General features: G+C 43.3%; 1 protein-coding gene across 4 annotated transcripts in view; it reads right to left on the bottom strand.

The window, feature by feature from the left end:
- The window catches only part of Uvrag (UV radiation resistance associated), a 227,097-nt gene that overhangs the window by 108,693 nt on the left and 95,115 nt on the right, over positions 1-23,289 (bottom strand). For all 4 annotated transcript variants that reach the window (XM_075953312.1, XM_075953313.1, XM_075953314.1 and 1 more), the window contains 2 exons: positions 14,107-14,212; positions 3,760-3,886 (listed from right to left, as the gene is read on the bottom strand). In XM_075953312.1, the coding sequence (XP_075809427.1) occupies positions 3,760-3,886; positions 14,107-14,212 (233 nt within the window). The remainder of the gene's footprint in view (positions 1-3,759; positions 3,887-14,106; positions 14,213-23,289) is intronic.

Below are 23,289 nucleotides of genomic sequence, written 5' to 3' on the forward strand. Positions count from 1 at the left end.
AGCTCCAATAACTGGATAGTGACCTCACCTCACAGGCTAGAGAAACACCAGGATATTGTGGAATTCTGGTCATCAGTAATACGTAAACAAGCTGCCCATGCTGTGATTTTCTCAGCTTTGTCTCATTCACGGAAAAAGGAGTTACTTCCAAGTCAATTCTGAACTCTTTTAAATTCAACTCCACCTCACACCAATGCATCACTGTGCTCCTTCCACTAATGGTATCTGAGTGATTGAACAAGCGTGCTCACACATGCCACACATGCCATACGGATGCTTGTCTCCTTACATGCCTCGTGATCATTAATTTTACTCCAACACTAAACTATATCATTACAATGTGTTATTACTAAGTGGCACTTCCTGAAATTTGGGGGAAGCAAGTGGAAAAACTAGTAAACCAAAATATAATTCTGCCAGGTGTTTTATTCCTTTATATAAGTATCTTTACCCTTTTTATAATTCATTTAAGACAATACCAGAATAAATTGCCATAAGAATATTTAATAGTCTTGAAAGTAAGACCTGAAGCTTGCTTTGTGTCTGTGATGTGTCTTCTTCATTCCCCATCCAGAAGCTGTCTGGTTTCTACTACCTCTTGGAAGCTGCATACAACACCAACAGTTCAGAGGAAGACGATGCTAAGTCGGGCATTAGGAGCTGGCAAGATAGCGCCATGGGAAAATGCACTTGCTTCACAAGTCTCAAGACCTGCCTGATTTTTTTTTGTTTTTTTAAGATTTATTTATTAAATACAAGTGTTCTGCTTGCATGTACACCTGCATGACAGAAGAGGGCACCAGATCTCAGTACAGATGATTATGAGCCATCATGTGGTTGCTGGGAATAGAACTCAGGACCTCTGGAGGAACAGTCACTGCTCTTAACCTCTGAGCCATCTCTCCAGCCCCAACCTGCCTGAGTTTGATTCATGAAACTCATGAAAAAAGCTGTATGTGGAGGCAGGCATTTGTAATCCTAGCACTCCTTGGCTGAGAGGGGAGGTCAAGACAGGAGGATCACATTATCAGTACTACTGGCAGCACACCTGCGAGGCACTCATAAGGCCCCAGGTTTTATCCCAACCACCTTGGGGAAAAGCAGCCGCCTCCTACAAACACTGGAGAACTACACTCTTGCAAAACATCTACTTGTAAGAGATCTGAACACCTTTCCTAAAGAACAGGGTTCCCAGCAGCCTGACTTTGATAAAATGTTGGATCTGTAAAGATATATGGACTGAGCCAGACAAGAGACCTTGCCAGCAACATAGCAGTTACTGGGAGAATTACTTGGCTTGACACCCTAACAGGAAAACCAACTACTAATATCTTTCTGGAATAAATAAATATGCACATTAACAAACATCAATTTTGAAGATTGAAAGCTGCTGCGGGCAAGTTGAGAAGCACTGCCTTCGAGGTGCAGGGAGAGAAAACTTCTAGGTGGGGCTAATTAGGCCCTCAGGAGTTAGAATCACTTGGCAAGCCAACAGCAGGAACAGAAACTCTATTTTGTCTCTTTCTATCATCTTGCAACGGATTTTTATCACCAAAAGCAGGCAGATAGAACAGGAACTTGGTGTGTTCAAATCGTCCACACAAGTGAATCCCCATGGCTCTGTTCTATGTGGCAATGTACTGAACAGAAGATGCAGAAGTAATTCCTTTAGGGCTATCAGAAGAATAAGCAGCAAAATCAAGGTTAAATATCAAACATTCCTGACCTTGTCCCCTCACCAGGCTTTCAGGCTCAGACTTGTAAGTATGTGTCTACCTACTAAGTATGGCCTTGGTGAGCAAGAGTACCCCCAAAGTATATCAAGGCTTGGTCACTGTTTGTACCCAGCTACAGTCCAGTGCTTTACTGTATTTACCATAGGATCGACATTAGATCCTAACTTCCTGATGCCTCGGTGTTAAAACCAACGGGTCTGATACATCGTGACAAAGAACCATCATTCTTTCTTTGTAGGATCCGCCTGCCTCTGCCTCTCAAGTGCTGGGATTAAAGGCTTGAGTCACCACTGCCCAAGTAAACTGAATCATTGAAAATTATTTTATTATTTGGTATGCACAGGTATTTTGCCTGCATGTATGTCTGTGTATAACATGTGTGCCTTATACCCATGAAGGTCAGAAGTGGGTGTTGAATCCCCCGGAACGGAATTATGGATGGTTGTGAATTGCTGTGTGGGTGCTGAGAACCAAACCCAGGTCCTCTGAAAGAGCAGTCAATGCTCTTAATCACTGAGTCATCTCTCCTGTCAAAATTTCTTTTGAACATTATATAAAAATCAGTATCACTTTAAAGAAAAGCCAATTATAAATACCATCAGCAAATAGGAAATAAAAATCAAACAGAACTACACTAGTCTTATAAGGCACAGAGAACAGGATTAACTTCAGTTACACAGAGACCCAGCATTACAGTATGTTGTGAAGAAGATCTAACAAACAATGGCACGTGGAGTTTCTTGGGGTGGTAGACAAAACCTTGAGATTCCATTTCCCGCAATTCTCCATATAATATAATCCAGCCCCATTAAACTCCTAGCAAAGCTTTCTGTTTTGTCTAGAATTTCATATGAAAATGCAAACAACCAAGATGATTTGGAAGGAAAACAACTAAATTGAGGAACTTCAACAAACAACAAACACCAAGAAAATGAAAATCTACAGAAGTGAGAGGTATTAGAATGGGCTGGAGCGGAGGGCCCTGCACAGATCTGGAGCAGCCGACTGTGACCTAACTCACACCAAAGTGAATGGGGTGCACATGGGTCTCCAAGGAACAGAACGCTAATATTAACCATGGGCACAAAACCGATTCCAGACGAGCTGATGCTGTGACTGCGGACAGTAAAACTGTAGAGTTCTGAAGAACACACAGAAGGCCATTGTTTCTTAAACCAGGCCCTTAAGCCTCAAATATAGACTGGAAGAATGAACGAGGCCACGAGCTAAGGGTGGGGACCATGCTCCAGCTGCACACGCCAGACAGTCCCTTCATCCATAAAGAACAAGAAACTCTGTAAACTGGCGGTATAAGAATTTAATAAATAGCCAGAAGACATCAACTGACACCTTACCAAAGACTCATCTAAAGTACAATAGCGCTGCGAGAACGGAACAACCCAGAACTTCAAGGGCAAGCCCTACACACCGCGCGAAGACCAAATGTGCACACGGACCAGGACGCAGGGCAAAGATGGAGTCAGGCAAAGAAAAAGCTCTTTTGGAAAAACTTTAAACAGCATTTACTAGAGCTGAAGGGAGGTAGCCACACTCCAATCCCGTGATTTACTCCTCGGTTTCTAGCCAACTGAAACGCACTTTTATCTCCATTAAGAAACCTGCGCTAGAACACACATGGAAGGGCTAATTTTAATAGTCTCAAATTGGAGACTACCAATAGTGAAAGCAAATAAATAAATATATATTTGCATAATGGCCTCAAGAGTCAATTATAGTTACAGGAAGGCAAGGATGACTCTAACAAACACGTTGAAAAGCTAGGACACAAAGGTGTACATATGATTTCTATAAAGTGTATAATTAGGTAAAACCAGTCTCTGGTCTCATAAGTGAAGGTACCTGGTTAGTGTGGTTGCAACCGTGGAGGATGGCGGGAAGCACCAGAGCATGCCAAAGGATCACCAGTCTTTGGTACGTGAACCGGGCAGGGGTGGCACCTGCCAAGACGTGTATTTGAACCTATGGAAAGAAGGAACACAGAGCACGGAGGGAGGCTACTCACCTGTGTCCTGGAGAGCCACTTGCTGCTTCTGCAGGAAGGCCACCTCCCGGCCCAGGGCCTTCTTCTGTCTTTCCAGTTCGTTTCGAAGCACCAAAATTTTTAACCGCAGACATTCGCTTTCTTTTTTCTAGGTAAGTAAAATCACAGGAAAATTTATGACTATAAAGAAAGTCACAGCTATAACTGTACATCCACCATGCTTCAAACCAAAATGGCCAAATACTCATCAACCTACAGATCTCTGTGTAACTATCAGCAGCCATGACTTAAAGACAGAAGTAAGGAAGCACAAGTAGAAACGAACCTTGTCTAAGGAACTCAAATCTCTAGTGGAAGTAAGAAGCAGGGGGAACATTAACAGTGTCAGGTGAACACGAGCTGGACGCCCAAGCAGACAAAGATCACACAAAATACCTACCAGGCAGTCAAATCTAATGGTGTAATAGAATGATGCATCACAGTCAAACGACATTTATTCCAGAGATGCAGGCTGGTTGTCATTCAAACACATCACAATAGCAAGCTAAGAAAGAACGGCATCTGATATCAATGTATACAGATAATAAAGGTATACGATAAAGACACACAACAAAACACACTACTTGGCTGGGCGGTGGTGGTACACGCCTTTAATCCTAACACTTGGGAGGCAGAGGCACTAGGATATCTGTGAGTTTGAGGCCAGCCTGGTCTACAGAGAGAATTCCAGGATAGGCTCCAAATCTACACAGAGAAACCCTGTCTCGAAAAAAAACAAAACCAAACAAACAAACAAACCACACTACTTATGAATGATATAAAGACACAAAAGTTTCAGGAACAAAGAACAGTGGAAACATCTTTAGCTGGTTCCTTACATCGCACTTAGTGGTAAGAACTAAGCCCTCTCCCCTAAGTTTAAAAACAGATGAGAAGTTACTTTACTGCACCATGGCAACAAGAAAGGAGCCCAGCGGTACTGGTCCAAGCTTTTAATCCCAGCACTCAGGGGGCAAAGGCAGGAGGATCTCTGTGAATTCAAGATCCCAGTAACCACGTGGGTGGCTCATAACCATCAATAATGAGATATGATGCCTTCTTCTTCTGGCCTGCAGGTATGCATGCTGGCAGAATACTGTATACTTTATAAATAATTCTTTAAAATATATATGAATTAAAAAAGAAAGGAAGGGAGGGAAGAGAGAGAAAGAGACAGAAAGAGACACAGAGAGAGAAAGGGAGAGAGAGAGATAAACTGGCTCAGAGCCTAGGCGCTGGCTGCTAAGCCTCGCGACAGGTGCTCAACTCCTGGAACTCACATGGTAGGAGAGAATTCACTCCACAAACCTGTTTGGCCTCCATGTGAGTACCACGACACATGAACAAACAAACAAATAAATAAATGGATTTTTTTAATCACTGAGATTAGAAATGTTTTATAATTGAAATTAAAGAATTATTTGGGGGGAAAGAAGGAGCCCAGTAGGGTTTTCTTTAGTGATCAGTAGGGTTTTCTTTAGTGATCAGAAGTCTTGGGTCTTCTGACATCACTGAGGGGAAAATAAATAAACTCTTCAGAAGTTTACTTGGGCAGAGAGAGAAAGGGGGGGGGGAAGAATTTTTTAAGTAAACACGACGTGGCTAGTGGAGGTAACTTGCTCTATTCCCAGGTGCACACTCAAACTGGGAATGTTTTCTTTTTTCAAAGCACAAAACTTACAAGTTAATCTAAATACAAAGTTAACATGGGAAGACGTGAGTGCAGCGTGTTTGTGCTATGGCCCATGTGAGGATACTGGCCCACTTACAGAAAGAGATCCATTAGCTCAAACCAGGACTGCTGGCTCCCGTTTCTGAGGAGTAAACAAACCCTGCCCGTGTGCATGGCTCTGCTTCCTTGTTCATACTTCAAAGGCGAGCTGATTGCAGCTCTTAACACAACGTAAGTACCTTCTACCGGGGGCTGCGCTCCACTCAGCTCTGCCATGCACGTACAGCTAATATCACTCATCCACCCCGATGATCTATCACCTTTAATTAGACTTCATTCACCTCTCAGAAATCACAGACATGCAACTTTGCAAGCACACATTCCTACTTAACGGGTCTTTAAAAGAAAATCATGGGAAACATTAAACAATCATTTAAAAATGGCAGCTTGCTCTATAAATAATATATTAAACACAAAACAAGTACTTTCTCATAGATCACACCGGAGCTGAAACTCCTCAGACATTAAGTTCTGAAACGACCATCCCGGGACTATGAAGGTTTCAAATGTGAAGTCACACTGAGTGGTTGGGCCCCTTCCATGGTCATGTTCCTCCATGTATGGCGCACGTGAACGTCTACTTGGGTGCTGCAAAGGACTCGCTACCAAACTGTGATATGTATTTGTGTGTTTGCGCGCCTGTGTGCGCCTGTGCGTGCACAAGCCAGAGCACCCGTGTCACAGTCAGAGAACACATTGGGAATCAGCTCTCTCCCTGCCATCTCTGAACTCGGCTCATCAGGCTTGGTGCCCTGTGCCTTCACCCAGTGAGCCATCTCATCATCTATTATTAGCAAGAACTCAGTTTGATAAAGATGCAGTCAAAACAAAACAAAACAAAACAAAAACTCCCCTTTTCTATTTTAAGAAAAAGCACTAATTTCTCATAAAAATCTGCTATACTAACATAGATTTGCTACCGGCAGTTTAAAATTAATTAGAAAAATCTTTTAAATTTCCCAGGTTTGACTTCTAACATAATTAATAGTACAGCCTAAATTCTTAGAGATTATCACAATTAACATATTTAAGGATCCTAAGAGCAAAACATTTGAGAAATTAGTGATTAGAGCATGTTTTATCTTATCCGTAGTCAGCGCCAGCAACTGGAAGTAATTAACAATCTAGAAAATGTCTCAGAACTGTGGAAGTTAACAAATTGCTTCCAAATGTCACTTACGGGTTGTTTTCCTTCCATCTACGTGTGGCCAATCATTAAGAGAGAATGCTTCCTCAGAAAATATTTAACCCAATTTATTAATTCCATATCTCAGTAGCATTATCAGTCCTAGAACTCAGGTATGGGCAGAAGATTAAATTATGATAAGAGTTGAGCTTCTAAATAAGAATAAACGCCTACAAACTAGTCTTGTAATGAATTGAATGTATGAAGAAACTGCACATTTCCTGAGCGGTCCAGGGCACGCTGCTCTGAAGAGTCCACATTGGATTAGGCACACGACACATGCGGGCAAGTCCCCCTCTTTATTCTGTGGCTTTGCCCTGGAAGTGGCTCTAGAGGCCAGCAGGAAGCCATTGTCTACACCGGGAGGAACCAGAAATGACACAGGATGGCAGAATTGGGGAAAACAGAAAATAGGTACCCCAAATTCTGTTCAAATCAATGACTGAACCCAAAGGCACACGTGTGTAGATGAATACAAACTTGCTCATGGTCGAGAGTGAGAAATGAAGCTGGAATGAGAGCCATGCAGGCTGGAGGCACGACAGTTTGAGTTCAAGCGAGTGGACCACGCGCGAAAACACATCCCCCAAAGCCAAGTCTCCAGATCACACTCAGAAGGTCGAGGTGGCGAGCAATATCGCTCAATCCATGAAGGGTCAGAGAATGTGACTCACTCTCTAGGACAGAGGATCAGTATGGGCGACCACAAGCCAGCGAAGGTGTTAGAAGAACCAGATAATCACTGAAGGCCACTCAGGAGTACGCTCAGATGGAAAGCAAACCACTCGAGAAAATCTAGTGGAGAGCTAGAGATTAGTGAGAGGTCTAGAAGGTTTCTGTGTCTAGTCAAGATGTGACTGGGGACAACAGGAAAATGAGCAGTGGCTATGCAAGGCTGCCCTACCCTGTACCAAAGCCTCACTGCGCCTCCGTGTCCACAGATCAAACCTAACACGACACAAAACGGCCACAAACTGCCATCAGTTCCGGGCTACTTTGGAAATGCAAGAGTAATGTGTGCTTGTATGAGGGCTTAGATTCAAGCAACAGTAATGCAAAAAATATTAAAATTTGAAGCTAAGACAATGTAGCTTGCTCTATTAAAAGCCATGATTGCTTCATCAAATGCAGAAAACTATGTAAGCCATTCATGAGTTAAACTGGGAAGATAAATCCTGAGCCAGTGCAGACCATTGCTGATGTCAGACCTGATGAAGCAAGAACAACATTCTTCTCACACCAGGCACAGGTGCTGCATTTAACGGGAGCAGGGCCTGACTTCCTCCTCTAGCCGGGCTTTCTGGGGTGCACTCCCACACCTGGCTGAACCTGCCATGATGCCTTGAGTTTGCCCAAACTCTAGCAAAGGAGCCTGAAGATAGATGATTGAGAGAATTAAAGGAAAGTCTGCATAAAACATAAATGTCACATTCACAGGCTGGGGACCTCCACATTGTTCAGAGGGAAACTCCACAAATCCTTGTGAAAATTCCAACAGGCTCTCTGGTAAAAAATTGAAAAACTAGCTATAAAATTCATTCAGCAAAATAAAGAAGTGTGTGCGTGTGTGTGAGTATTTGCCCTGCCTGGCTTTTCTGACGAACCTACAGTTATGGCAGTTCGGTGCTGAGGAAGATAGGCCAACAGGTCCACGAGACGGAGACAAAACAGATGCATACACACACGCATGTGGTCAGCTGACTTTAGACAAACATGTCAGGGTAATTAATGGGGGGAGGAAAAGCTGCTCACCAAGTACTGTTCTGTCAGCCGAACATCAGTTTGGGAGAATGTTTTACTCTTTCTTCATTAAGTTAAAAAAAAAATAATAACTTGAAATGGATCACAGATCTAAACACAAAGCCCAAACTCTAAAACTTCTAGAAAAAAAAACAGCAGAAAATTCCTGTACTCTTGAATTACACAAAAGATTCTTATAAAGACCAGAGGAAAGACATAAAACATAAAGAAAAAAAAATACATCAGACGACTCATTTGGAAAAGTGTTCGCCATGCAAACACGGATGCCTGAGTTCAACCCCCTGAACTCATGTGAAACCCAGACCAAAGCTGGGCATAACAACCAGCACAAGCCTGCAGTAGCAGCGCTCGGAGGGCAGAGGCAGGTGAGCTCTGTGAGTCTGAGGCCAGCCTGCTCTACAGAGCAGTTCCAGGCCAGTCAGGGCTACACAGAGAAACCCTGTGTCAAAACCAAAAAACCCAAACCAAGGTCGAGGGTCCTGAACCTGAGAGGGTTCTCTGGCTTCCACTGCGCATCCAACACACACGTAGATAGGCATGCACACACACACACTCACGCACCCACATACACAAACATATATACAAATACAGTAGATTTCATTCAACTTCAAGAACAACAACAAAGCGCAGGCTGGAGAGATGGCTCCATAGTTAAGAATGCTTCCTGCTCTTGCAGAGGACCTGGGTTAGGTTCCTGGTACCCACACATCAGATGGTTCACAACTACCTGGAACTTCAGTCCCGGGGATCCAAAGCCCCTTCCTGACCTCCAGTGGCACCAGACATGTATGTGGTGTGTACACACACACACACACACACACACACACACACACAGAGGCAAAACATTCATATCATAAAGGAAAAAATAAATAATCTTTAAAACAAATTGTTTTCTTAAAAGAAAAAAATGCAAGCCTCAGACTTAAAGAACATTTTCCTGAAATACCTATCAGGAAAAGAACTTGTATATAGGAATAAATATACATCACATATATTACTAATAAGCACTGGAAAGACAGCTCAGCACTCAGTGCTGGCTGCTCTTCCGGAAGAGCCAAGGTTGATTCTCTACACTCACATGGGGTGGGGGGTCACAGTTTTATGTAACTCCAATTCTATGGATCTCATGCCTTCTTCCGTTTTCCATGGGCAACAGGCACACATGCAGTGTGTAGACATGTGCAGGCGAAAAACATTTAGAAATAAATAAACAAACAAAACCCTCCAAGTAAGGCTGAAAAAATTCTAATTAAAATTTGAAAAGAGTATTGCATGTCTTCTCTCATCAGCAAAAGCCAAAAATAAAAACAATGTAGCAGATGCCCTAAAGAAGTACAAAGGAGGGGGGGACTAGGGGGACATTTGGGAAGGCAGATACGATGAAAGCATGATACATGTATATGTGGAAATGTCACCGTGACGTCCATTAATATAGAGATCTAATATACATTAGTAATTAAAATAACAAAACAAATGGAAAAGGAAATCGGAACCGCTTTACACATATGCCAAGACTTAACAGATAAATACATTGTACTTAATGAGAGCCAGGTTTCTCACTATCAGAAAAAGATACTGCAAATAAACAAAATGAAGGAGAAAGCCAGAATAAACTCTGTGGCATTAGAACTGAAAACATTATTATGAACTCATGTTTATTTTCCTACAGATAGGTATACATTCATACAGAGATAGCCACATCCACTGAGAGGGCTTTAAAAGCAAGAAGCACACCCAGTGACCAGATCTCGTTTCTAAATACCATCAGCCAACCTAAAGAGAGATGGCTGATGCCAGGGTTAAGACAGGGCAAACACAGAGGAAAGAACACCAAACGATGGCAAAAGAGGCAAAAGTAAACCTGAAAGAGTATTTATCATTTATCTATCTCAGGCTGGCCTTGAACTCACTAAGTGGCATAGGCCTACAACTGTACACACATACATTCATCACCCCCAACACAGAAGAGATATTAAGAAAAACAAAATACAGACCAATATTCCCCCTGAAAATAAAAGAAAAACATTCTCTAAATTTTTAAACAAATTGAACACAGTAAAAGGCTAAAAATAATTTATTATGACCATGAGGATATCCCCCAGGAATACAAAGTAGGGCTAACATTTTAAACTCAACCAATGTGCTCTAGCATAGAGCCACAACAAAACAAAACACTTAGAAGACATACAGTCACCGCAACAAAAGCAGCTAACAAACCCCAGACACAATGTCAAAGGCCACCATGGTGGCGGCAGACATTCCCTAGGAAATACAATTAAAAGCCAGCGTTCATGCTCGGCATGGACGTAAGGTGAGAAATTTCCAAATCTCTGCAAGGCATCAACTGTAAACTCTGTATCTTACTTAAGGCTAAGTGGGAAGAGGTTTGAAAAGGATGACTGGTTGGTTTCAGCATCAAATACGCCTTTCACTGTGCCTCCGCTTGGGCTAGAGTGAAGAGTGAGTCTTATGGACTGAAAACAGTTGGGATGGGGCAAAAGGACGTGGACCAATTTACAAAGGGAGGTAACTGTATTTCTCCTGTACCACAAGTAAACTTAGGGTTTATAACGAGGCACTGTGTTGAATGCATTCCTTTTCTATTTTAACTTTTATTGATGTATATATCTGAGTGTCTCTGTGTGTATGTATGCCACATGCACACGTATGTACAAGTGCGCGTGGAGGCCAGAAGAAGCTCAGTCCCCTAGAGCTTGAGTTATAGAGTTGTGAGTCTCCCCATGTGGCAGGTGGGGGTTAACCCTGGAAGAGAATCAAGCACTCTAACAGATGAGCCATCTCTCCAGCCTAATGGATCCGTTCTTAAATCCAATAAACACTCAATACTTGTTTCACATTTACCATGAACAAACATTTGCCTAGATTCTGGGAATCAAATGGGAAGGGAGGTTGGGTAGGAAGGAAGAGGGAAGGAGGGAAGGAGGGAGAGAGGGAAGGAGGGAGAAGTAGGAGGGGGTGATCCTAAGCCTTACAGAGTTTAGAGAGACAAAAACATATTAAATAGATATCATGCTACATGGTAATAAATATTACAGAGAAAAACCACTCAGGGGAGGGAACTGTACTGGGGTGTGATTTTCAGTAGGGTTATTAGGGGACTAGGTGGCTTCTAGGTTCACTTCCAGTTCAAAACTCCCTTGACTTCCTTCTGTGCAAACTCGGCAGCGTGAAAACACGGAGTGACCCTGTGAACCTGACTTGGTGAACTCGCACATTCTATCACCTTGCCCCGTGTGTCACCACTTATATTTTAGAAAAACAGGATTAAGCATACATGTTTCCACACTGAGACAAAGCACACGCCACCACTCAATGACGCAAGTCGTTTCCCAGTCGTGCCTGGGAGAGAAAAGTAAGAAAAATAAGACCTAGCAAGTTCTCCCCAGGCAAGGGTCTTAAAAATGCAGTGTTTTTGTGCAGTGCAGAAAGGATTAAAACCTGATACTTTATCCTGCCCCTACAATATACTCATGGCCTGGAATTTAGTCTTTGATTGATCCTAAGTTATAACACAAGAGACAGTTGTTTCTCTAGCATGGAGGAGTTCCCACAGGCAAATAAGAAACAAGCAGCTAGTACAGTTATGTGGGGACCACCAGACACCTGCTGTGTGTCAGGCACAGCACAAGTGCATGTATGGACAGCCAATATCAGCAAATTCCCACAGACTGAACACACACTATTAGCTCAATTCCCAGGAGAGAGAACTGCATAGGTGCCTGAACACACGCGCCCTGCCTAACTCCACGGACACGTGACTGTGTGGTCCTGGGACAGAATTGCATAGGTGCCTGCACAAGCCTCCTGTAACTGCACGGGCACGTGACTGTGTGGTCCTAGAAGAGGGACCTGCATAGGTGCCTGCACACACCTCCCGTAACTCCAGGGGCACGTGACTGTGTGGTCCTAGAAGAGGGACCTGCATAGGTGCCTGCACACACCTCCCGTAACTCCAGGGGCACGTGACTGTGTGGTCCTAGAAGAGGGACATGCATAGGTGCCTGCACACACCTCCCGTAACTCCAGGGGCACGTGACTGTGTGGTCCTAGAAGAGGGACATGCATAGGTGCCTGAACACACGCGCCCCGCCTAACTCCACGGACACGTGACTGTGTGGTCCTAGAAGAGGGACCTGCATAGGTGCCTGCACACACCTCCCGTAACTCCAGGGGCACGTGACCGTGTGGTCCTAGAAGAGGGACCTGCATAGGTGCCTGCACACACCTCCCGTAACTCCAGGGGCACGTGACTGTGTGGTCCTAGAAGAGGGACCTGCATAGGTGCCTGAACACACGCGCCCCGCCTAACTCCACGGACACGTGACTGTGTGGTCCTAGAAGAGGGACCTGCATAGGTGCCTGCACACACCTCCCGTAACTCCAGGGGCACGTGACCGTGTAACAGGTGCCTTTAGACGAGCGTGCGACTGGCAGTGGGAAGAGGCTGTGTGTGTGAGATAATAGTTCCTGCGGACAAATGATTACTGTGACTTCATGGCCAGTTGTGGGTTTTAAGTGTCTTTGTAACCCTGGCACATAAAAACTGCGCAGAGTCACATGGCTTCATTTGAAGCAAAGTGTAACTTAGTGCTCATACTGGGCTCACAGAGACAGAAGTCTCCCCCTCCTGAGGCAGAGTATAAAACAGCATCAGACTTTATGAACATCTGCAATCCGTCCAGCTGGACTGAGGTTATGATTTCTTTGGCATGCCTAACCAAACCCACATTTCTCTAAAGGTAAACATTGCTCACAAACGGGTCTCGCTGGGTGGTGGTGGCGCACGCCTTTAATCCCAGCACTAGGGAGGCAGAGTCAGGTGGATCTCTGTGAGTAGGAGGACAGCCTGGTCTACGAGAGCTAGTTCCAGGACAGTCTCTAAAGCTACAGAGAAACCTTGTCTCGAAAAACCAAAAACCAAAACAAACAACAAAAACGCACAAATGGGTCTCTTATATTTGATCCTATTAAATCAAAAATCCCATCTTTTAAAAGTTGATTAATCCTATGTGAATATAATCAAAGTACAAATTAAAATTTAAGAAACTGTCTCCACTTTAAACCCAGCATTACGCATATATACCACTGAAATGGGTTTTCGTGTTTATTTATTTAGTGTTTGTGAGTGCGTGTGTCATGGGAGTCAGAGGACACTGTGAAGGAATGGACTCGTTCCTTCTGACAAATGAATCCCAAGGACCACACTCGAGTTGCTAGGCTTGGGGGCAGGTTTCTTAGTGGCTGAGCCACAGGCATAGACCCAAACGCTTACTTTCGGTAAATGAGTCCCTGATGGTCCCTCCACCCCATCCTGGCAGCTATTTTTCACTTACTATACAGTTCGTGTTTAGAGTTCACATTTATAAGACGTTAATAAAATAGTCTGCTAGTCATCCTCCAAGTAATTATACATAATCTCAAGTTTCATCTAACAGAACATGGCAGGTTTACCTTACGCTATTAGCAGATGGGAACTTTTATTTCTAACATTTAAAATATACCAGCAGTCATCTCAATGCAACATTATTAGCGTCGTTGTTAGCACTGTCTAGAGATTTTTCCCAAGAATAATATGATAATCACTTGAAGAAAACAAGGAGTTTGAACAGGTACTTGTGTAAAAACCTACCAGCTCATTGCTTGTCGATGTGAGTCTTAGTTTTTCTTCAATTTCCTTTCCAATTCTCTGAACAGTTACCTGAGTCTGTTTAATTGCACACTGGGCTCTATGAAGCCTAGAAATACAAGTGGTAGAAAAATGTAAGTGAGGTAATTACAAAGTCTAAACACAGAGTCACAGACATGAATTATAAATCTCCTAGGATAAATAGAATCAATCCTGAACAAACCAATTATTTTTAGATTCAAACATATAATGAAGCAACAGGAATTATAAGTCCTAAAATAACAGTGCTCTGAATGTCTACCTCTCTGCTACAACATAGTTAGGGCAAAAGACTCCAGAGGTTTAGATCACTTTAGAAAATGATCGGGCTGAGGGGCTGAGTAGACGGCTTAGTCAGAAAGGAGCCTGTTACTCAACACGAAGACCCAAGTTCAATTCCCAGCACCCCTGGAAAAGCTGGACACAGCAGCACAAGCTTGTGATCTCACTGCTGGGAGGTAGAGACATGGGGGCTTACTTTATATAAATTTACATAATTTATATAAAGGGTACAAGATCTAGAAATAACAAACCAATCTTAAATCTGTCAGATATCAAGATTCTCTATAACTGCATGATCAAGGAAATATGCTCCTAACAAAAAATGAAAAATAGATCAATAACCAGGTACTCTATACACACAGATGTTTTAACCAGGCACTCTATACACACAGATACTGTAACCAAACACTCTATACACACAGATGTTTTAACCAGGTACTCTATACACACAGATGTTTTAACCAGGTACTCTATACACACAGATGTTTTAACCAGGTATTCTATACACACAGATGTTTTAACCAGGTACTCTATACACACAGATGTTTTAACCAGGTACTCTATACACACAGATGTTTTAACCAGGTACTCTATACACACAGATGTTTTAACCAGGTACTCTATACACACAGATGTTTTAACCAGGTATTCTATATACACACAGATGTTTTAACCAGGTACTCTATACACACAGATGTTTTAACCAGGTACTCTATACACACAGATGTTTTAACCAGGTACTCTATACACACAGATGTTTGGTTGGCAGAGGCAAGATGGCTTGAGCCCAGGATTTTGAGATTAGTGGTGAGAGAGTAGTGAAACTCCGTCTCAGAAACAAACGAGGGGCTGGAGAGATGGCTCAGTGGTGAAGGACACTTGTTTAACAAAGAACCCAGGTTTGGTTGCCCGAATCCACAAAGTAGCTATAGCCATCTATAATTCCAGTTCCAGGGCATCCAGTGTCCTTTTCTGGTCTCCATGGGCACCAGGCACATGTGTGATGCACATACATACATACACACACACACACACACACACACATATATACATTCAAACATACATACATACATACATACAGTCAGGAATGTCTGTTCACCTAGAGATGCCATGAGGAAAATGGAAATGTATTCTTCAAACTGGGAGAAAACAGCAGAACCAAAGGACTCTGGGTGGGAGGGGCAAGGGGGTGATATGGCAGAGGAAAGACAGACTCTTCCACATTGGTGCTGGGAGCTGGATATCCCCATAAAGGAGAATGGGGTGCTGGGAGCTGGAGAATGGAATTAGACCCCTCTCACTCTGAAAAAAACCAATTCAGTGTGGATCAAAGACTTAAGTCCTAAAATTCTGAAATTACTAGAGAAAACAAACAAAAATACTTCAGGATATAGGCATAGGCAACTTCAAGATGCAGGCAGAGGCAAAGACACTCTGCAAGGACTCCAGGAGCTTAATGGGGCCAGCCGACGGTGAGACAAGAGCAAAGTTAAAAAGCTGCAGGACACAGCCAGCATCCGCATGAGCCGGGAAAATCAGCAGTCTACCACTGAACTAAATCTCCATGCTGTCGAGTTTTTTTCTTTAACATGCTATAGGTATGGATGCCATCAGCATGAAGATTTTCCCGGCTCTATTGGCTGCCTTCATCCTGTGGATGCTCACTTTGGTCCTCAATTCCAAAATAAAATAAAACAACCCCAAATTAAACACCAGGTTATTTGTTCAACGAATGGGCAAATGAACTGAACAGACATTCTCAAAAGAAAAAATAACCAATCACCAATAAATACACACACAAAAAGTGTATGCTCAGGAACACTGACGGTAACACAGTCTTACATCGTGTGTGTGTGTGCACTCAGGAACACTGACGGTAACATGGTCTTACATGATGTATGTACGTGTGTGTGCGCTCAGGAACACTGATGGTCACAAAGGCACTTCTACAGAAACCTGAATGAGGCAAGGGAAGGTCTTTGCGACGGTAACATGGTCTTACATGATGTGTGTGTGCTCAGGAACACTGATGGTAACACGGTCTTACATGACGTATGTACGTGTGCTCAGGAACACTGATGGTAACATGGTCTTACATGATGTGTGTATGTGTGCTCAGGAACACTGATGGTCACATGGTCTTACATGATGTGTGTACGTGTGCTCAGGAACACTGATGGTAACATGGTCTTACAGATGTGTGTGTGTGCTCAGGAACACTGCCGGTAACACGGTCTTACATCGTGTGTGTACGTGTGCTCAGGAACACTAATACTCGCAAAGTCGCTTCTACAGAAACCTGGACGAGGCAAGGTTAGGTCTTTGCGATACGGCACCCATTCCATCCACAGCCTTGCCTCCCTGTGTCTTCAGTAGCACTGACCCACTGGCAGTTACCTGGACATGATCTTCCACTCCTTATCTCTGTGCCTCTTTTTAAGCTGCGTCTGCCCACACATCTTCTCTGTCCCCTCACAGGTCAGCGAAGGCTTACCCTGCTAAGAGGCAGCTCAGCCACAGTGTGCCAGGCAGCTGGAGGCACGAGTGCCTTGCTCCTGAAGTGCACAGCACACCACACGCAGCACCAAACAGACAGCGCTATGGACCATACTGCGCCAGATGGTTCTTCTCGTCCTCTTCCTCAGCAGCTCTTTCTGAGAGGCACAAATACTCACTCATCTCACGCACATTCTAGAAGCTTCACCCAGAGTGTGGTACAACAGAGGCTCTCAATAACTTTAGTTGCTAATTGTCCAGCGTTTATGAATAACATAAGCACATTCATGAGATTGGATATTTTGATTGATAGAGTAGGAGATTAACTGAAATATCACTGTTTCCTACATTTATAAGTTCAAAATAGTTTATCAAGGAAAACTACATAGAGACCACTCCTTCAGGCAGCGGACATAAGCAGTTTTTGTAAAAACAATGGGCATCACCAACCCAGAGAGACGCCAACAAAGAGCGGCTACTTAGGGGGTGCCTGGAACTCCACTGGTACTATGCAAACAACCTTGTCAATGGTAAAGACTTTAAAAATAAAAATGATTCATGACCATAATTAATGTATGACTTCAACTATTTGGCTCACACTGGCCCAGACGCTTTCTGATCTTACCTTAGGGGCTTAAAACTCACAGACAGAGTCACATTTCCTCCCGTCTTCAGTGTTATCCAAATAGACCCTCAGAGCCCTGCCACATAAGACAGGGCTCATAACGGCCCCCTTTCAATCCTGATCCTCCTGTGGTGAGGAGGGGAAGGCCTGACAAGAGAAGAAACAACTGCCTGAAGACAGGGATGCCTCTGGAGTTCACACCGATGAGAAGCATCTACCGAGGACCACACGTGCCGTCACCTGGGTGACTGGTCAGGGTCAGTCCTCCGGGCTGAGGTAAACTCAGCACCCTGCACACTGGGAGAAGAGACAAAGGAGCTACCTCACAGTTACCCTAGTGATGGAGGACAGATGTGCCTCGTCACCTGATGTTATAAACTGAGTTTAATGAAAGTTTTTGCAAACTAGATATTGTGAATATGAAGACATACATCGAATAAAAAATTGTATGCCTAATAGATACTTATAAATATTGAGAACAACAATCAGATTTTCAACATAGAGACTTGAGAAGGCGTTTGGCCTACTCAATGCGGCATGTGAACTGCTACATGCAAGTCTGAGAGGAACAGTGGCACCCAGGACTTCCAGGGAGGCAGCGCAGCGTGATGCCCTGCAGCCCGTGGGGAGGGAATGAAGTGGGAGAAGGAAAGGTGGGGAAGACCTGAGGCTAGAAGGAAGGCAGACATGACTGAGGCAAAGAAATGCCACAGCACTCCTTAGCATGTACGATTAATACATGTTAGTAATTATAATAAAATAGAAAGCTCTGCCTTCTCACAGCAAGGTGAATGGGGTGGAGGCGGGAAACAAGAAGGCTAGTGCGTGGTTAGAGCGACCACCTGAGCAAAGACAGGCGCTGCCTGAGTGAAGCTCTGGTTTGGGCACATTAACTGTGTGTGCCCTAAAGGCTGACATGGCAGAAAGCTCAGTCCTCGGGGTGGTGGCACTGGGAGGTAACAGAGACTTGAAAAAGTGAGGTCTAGGAGGCATCATTGGAGATGTGCTGTCAAGTGGCCCTTCTGATTCTCAGGACAAAGCCATTATAAAAGGGACCAGCCTGACACAGCCCACTCTGCTGCGGCTCCTGATATAAGCCATGGTCCTTTCACAGATCCTCCACCCACTGCCACCCACTGCCTGTGCTTGCTGTGTGGGTTCCAGAACTGCTCCATGACGGCCCAGGGGCAACAGCAGCACAGCACGAGGAAGAGAAGACCTCTCTGGAGATGATTTAGGCATCTGGAGGACTTAAGGGAGGTTCACAAGTAACTTCGTATCGATAGGTTTAATTAGATCAAATAGTCAACCTGCCCTCAAACCACTAGCTTCTTTATCTAAAGAAATATAAAATATAAGCAATTACGACCTGTTTAATTAGACTTAGGGGCTGGAGAGATGGCTCAGAGGTTAAGAGAGTGACTGCTCTTCCAGAAGTCCCAAGTTCAATTCCCAGCAACCACATGGTGAATCACAATGATCTATAGTGGGATCTGATGCCCTCTTCTTGCATAAAGTCATACATGTAGACAGAGTACTCATATACATAAAAATAAATAAATCTTAATAAAATAGATATAATTAGAACCTTCTCAGGTTGGGAGTACAGCTCAGTGGTAGTATTTGACAAGGACCTGTGAAGCCTTGCTTCAACTCACTGCACCAAAATCATCAAAATAAAATCCTTGTCCGCTTACCCAAACCAAGCTCAGAGGCTTGCTGCTAAAATACTAGATGTATTAAGAATCTTTCAGAGACAAAGTATTTCAATTTGCCTAACAACACAAGTGTTGCAAATATTTAACTATGCAAAGAAGTGCTGTATTTAACTATGTAAAGATGTGTTACATTTGTTTACGTTGTAGAATATTTTTAACTATATACAGAAGTACTGCATTTGTTTAACTATGTAAAGATGTGTTACATTTGTTTACGTTGTAGAATATTTTTAACTATATACAGAAGTACTGCATTTGTTTAACTATGTAAAGATGTGTTACATTTGTTTACATTGTAGAATATTTTTTAACTATACAAAGATGTATTTCATTTGATTAACTATGTAAAGATGTGTGACATTTGTTTAGGTTGTCAAATGCTTTTTAACTATATAAAGATATGTTGCCTTTGTTTAATTATGTGAAGATGTGTTGCTGTTTTACTTTGCCTGCCTAGGGCACCTGATTGATCTAATAAAAAGGTGGATGGCCAATAGTAAAGGAGGTATAGACTAAACTTCTGGAAATGAGAGTAAGTAGATGGCAGAGTTTAGGCTCAAAAACAAAAAAAAAAAAAGCAGAAAGGAGACATCAGGGAGACACAGGGGCCAGACAGACACAGAGAAAGTGGGAAAGTAGGACCTACAGAATAAAAGAATGTTTTTTTTAAAAAGAAAAGGAAAAAGGAAAAATAAATAGAAACAGATTAATTAAGTTAAAAGAGTTAGTGGGACAGCTAAAGCCGAGCATTCATGATTAATAAAAAGCCTCCTTGTCTTTATTTGGGAGCTGGTTAGTGGCCCAAACTACCAACTACACATAAGAGTAACACTGAAAACAAAACACAGCAAGACCATCACACACGCATGCGCACACACAAACCTTTTGAACAGGATAATAGTGGTCTACAGCTGCGATTAGACTGAAGCCCAGAAAGAGAGCAGGGCAAGACACCCATAGTTAGACTTTATTCAACACAGCCCTTGAAGTCTGAAGCAATCAAAGCAACTGAGAACAGGGCATGAAACCAAAAGAGGAAGTACTGGAGACAGGGAAGAGAAGGAGAAGGAGATACAAAAGTAACGAGGGATTGGTGTGGTCGAAGTGTGTGCGTACACGTATGCACACAGGCATAATGAAACCCTTACTTTGCAAAGTCAACACAAGCTAATTTTAAAAAGGAAAAAGTCATAGCAACAGAAAGTAAAAATCAAAAGTATGTATTGGAACTACTACGGCTGTGAACATAGAAAATCAAAAGAGATCTATAACCCAACTCTACTAGAAATAACTTTGGTCAAGTCTAAGATTCCAGAATAAATTTTATAAACTAATTGCTGCTTATATATATTTTCAACAAGTAACTAAAAATAAATAGAATGAAGGATGTCAAGACCGTAAATTGTTGCTGAGATAGTAAAGCAGAGGAAAACTGGAGACACGTGGAATGAGAGCTCAGACTGTGAGTGACAACCTCCCTACCTGATCTGCAGTGGCCAAACAGCAGTCAGAACCAATAAAAAATTACTGTCTCTATTTCCTTTGGAAATTGAGACGTTCATTCTAAAAGAAATGATACAGAAACGCAAGAGAGCTAGAGTAGCCATGGAAACATTGAAGAACTGATGTTGAGGGCTTACGCTACCAGACCATGGCACCTACACAAGGCACAGAAAGGCAGCTGCAGTCACGTGAGCCTGTGCAAACACACCAGTGAAGCACAATGCAGATTATAAAACAGAAAAAGAAAACCCCTGCCAGTAAATGGCCCTGAAATAACATCTGGTTGTAGGGCATTTTCTTAATTAGTGATCAATATGGGAGGGCCAGCCCATTGTGGGTGGTGTCATTCCTGGGCTACAAGAAAACAGGCTGAGCAAGCCATGTGGAGCAAGCAAGCAGCAGCACCCCCTCCATGGCCTCTGTAACAGCTCCTGCCTCCAGGTTCCTGTCCTGAATCCCTTCAGTGGTGAAGCATGATGTGGAAGTGTAAGCCAAATAAACCCTTTTAGCCCAAAGTTGCTTGGGGTTTCATCAGGCAATAGTAACCCAAACTAAGACCCCAAGCGTCATAGTTCACAGCTGTCCCTATTCGCATTCCTCCCCCTGCCATTAGTCACCGTTATCAGCTTAGACAACTTTATTCCTACTTTCATAGCGTATATACTAGCATATTTTTGTGTTGCTATATGAAATCTAGAAACTACAATGACAGATAGCATATAAAATTTTATGTTTCTCTCCAATCAAATCTGCTTTCCTCTTTATGATTGAAAACAATCCCACTGTATACATATATTTTCTTCAACCATCCCTCCGTTGCTGCACATTCAGGCTGGCACCATAACTTGGCGACTGTGAGCAGCTGCCCCCAGGACGTGCTGACTCAGATCTTTGGGTGAATGGGTCATATGGAAGGCCTACTTTCAGTGCCTTCCACAGGGGCTGAACTAGTAGTACATTTCTGCCAGCAGCGTCTAGGATTCTCTTTTGCTGTCATCCTTGCGGACACACTGTGAACTGTTTTCTTAATGACTGTCTTTCTGACTGGGGTGACGTGGAATTTTGGTGGTTTTGATTTGCATCTTTAGATGTCTAGAGAAGCTGAACATTTTTACCTTGTATTTATTGGCCAGTTGTATTTCATCTTTCAAGAATTGTCTGTTTATTTCACTAGCCCGTTTATTATTGATGGGGTTGCTTTCAATTCTTGCTAGTTTTCTGACTTCTTTGTATATTCTGGCCACTAATCTGGCCAGAAGCTGTGTTACTTTTCTGTTGCTGTAAGGCACTCCATGACAAAAGGCAGCTCCATACAGGAAGAAGGGGTTTATTTTGCTTTACTATTCCAGAGGGCGAGTCTGTAATGAGCAGGGGAAGCATGGTGGCAGGCAGCCAGAGCAGGAAGCTGAGGCATCACCATCCCCCTCCCTCCAACAGAGGCACTGCAGAGGATGGGGACTTATGGAATAATAAAGGAATCTGCGTTGTGATTGGAATGATGATAGCACAGGTGGATGTTATCACATCGCACAAGGAGCCAAGACTCTGGTGATGCCACTGTGTGGGACAGGGGGCATAAGAAGAGCCACTTAGATGGTTTTACTTGAGACTCAGATATCCTGTGCCACATCAATAGCAGTGTGGCCTTGATCGGGGATAAAAATGTGGCAATCATTAGCACACAGATGCTAATAATGTTATGAAGCATTACAAAATTTCATAACATCATAACATGAGCAGAGTGAGTGAGATCACCCTGTAAGACAGTGAGAATGAGCAAGTGAGAGAGAGCAGAGCCTAGAACGGATTTCAGAGGAACATCAATATTGGGGGAATTAGAAAGGAAGAAATAAAAACCTGCCAAAACACAAAAATCCAAAGTGAGACTATGCAGAGACTCAGGACAGCTGTAGGAGTTGATGTCACGGCAGTTAGAGACAGAATGTCTCTGGGAAGCAGTGACCACTGTCTCAGAATCTAGGAGCCTGAGGTCTGGGCAGTGTCAGCAAATTTTGCAATAAGGGACTGATTTAAAACATCATTTCTACCCTGTTTGCCTCTAAACCCACAGCCGTCATCATCCTCTTCCCCCAGCTAACAGCCACCCCATACTTCATGTGCTGGGCTACTCCCTGTGGCTCACCTGCCCTAATTGCCTCCAGGGCCACCCTTACGCCGTATCCATGGATCCTTCCTGGCATCACCCGTGTCACCGGTCGGCAATCCTCCTGGCAAATAACCCAAGACCTCAGGCTTTCCAACCAGCAACCGTCTAGACTCCAGGTTTCTCCTCTCAGAGGCCAGGAGAATTTAAGGTTCCAATTTAGACAGTGATTACAGAAGCTTTGACGCCTGCCTGGGATTCACTATACATGGACTTCTAGACACATTAGCCTGCCCACTGGTAACTAGACAGGTTATAGCCTATAAATTTTCTACATAAATGTAAATCTCAGGATCTATTTACAACCTGCTGCATCTTCCACAGCAGTCGGGAACAACCATGCTATGGGACTGACAACC

This window comes from Microtus pennsylvanicus, chromosome 18 (genome assembly GCF_037038515.1).
Source record: "Microtus pennsylvanicus isolate mMicPen1 chromosome 18, mMicPen1.hap1, whole genome shotgun sequence".
NCBI lineage: Eukaryota > Metazoa > Chordata > Mammalia > Rodentia > Cricetidae > Microtus > Microtus pennsylvanicus.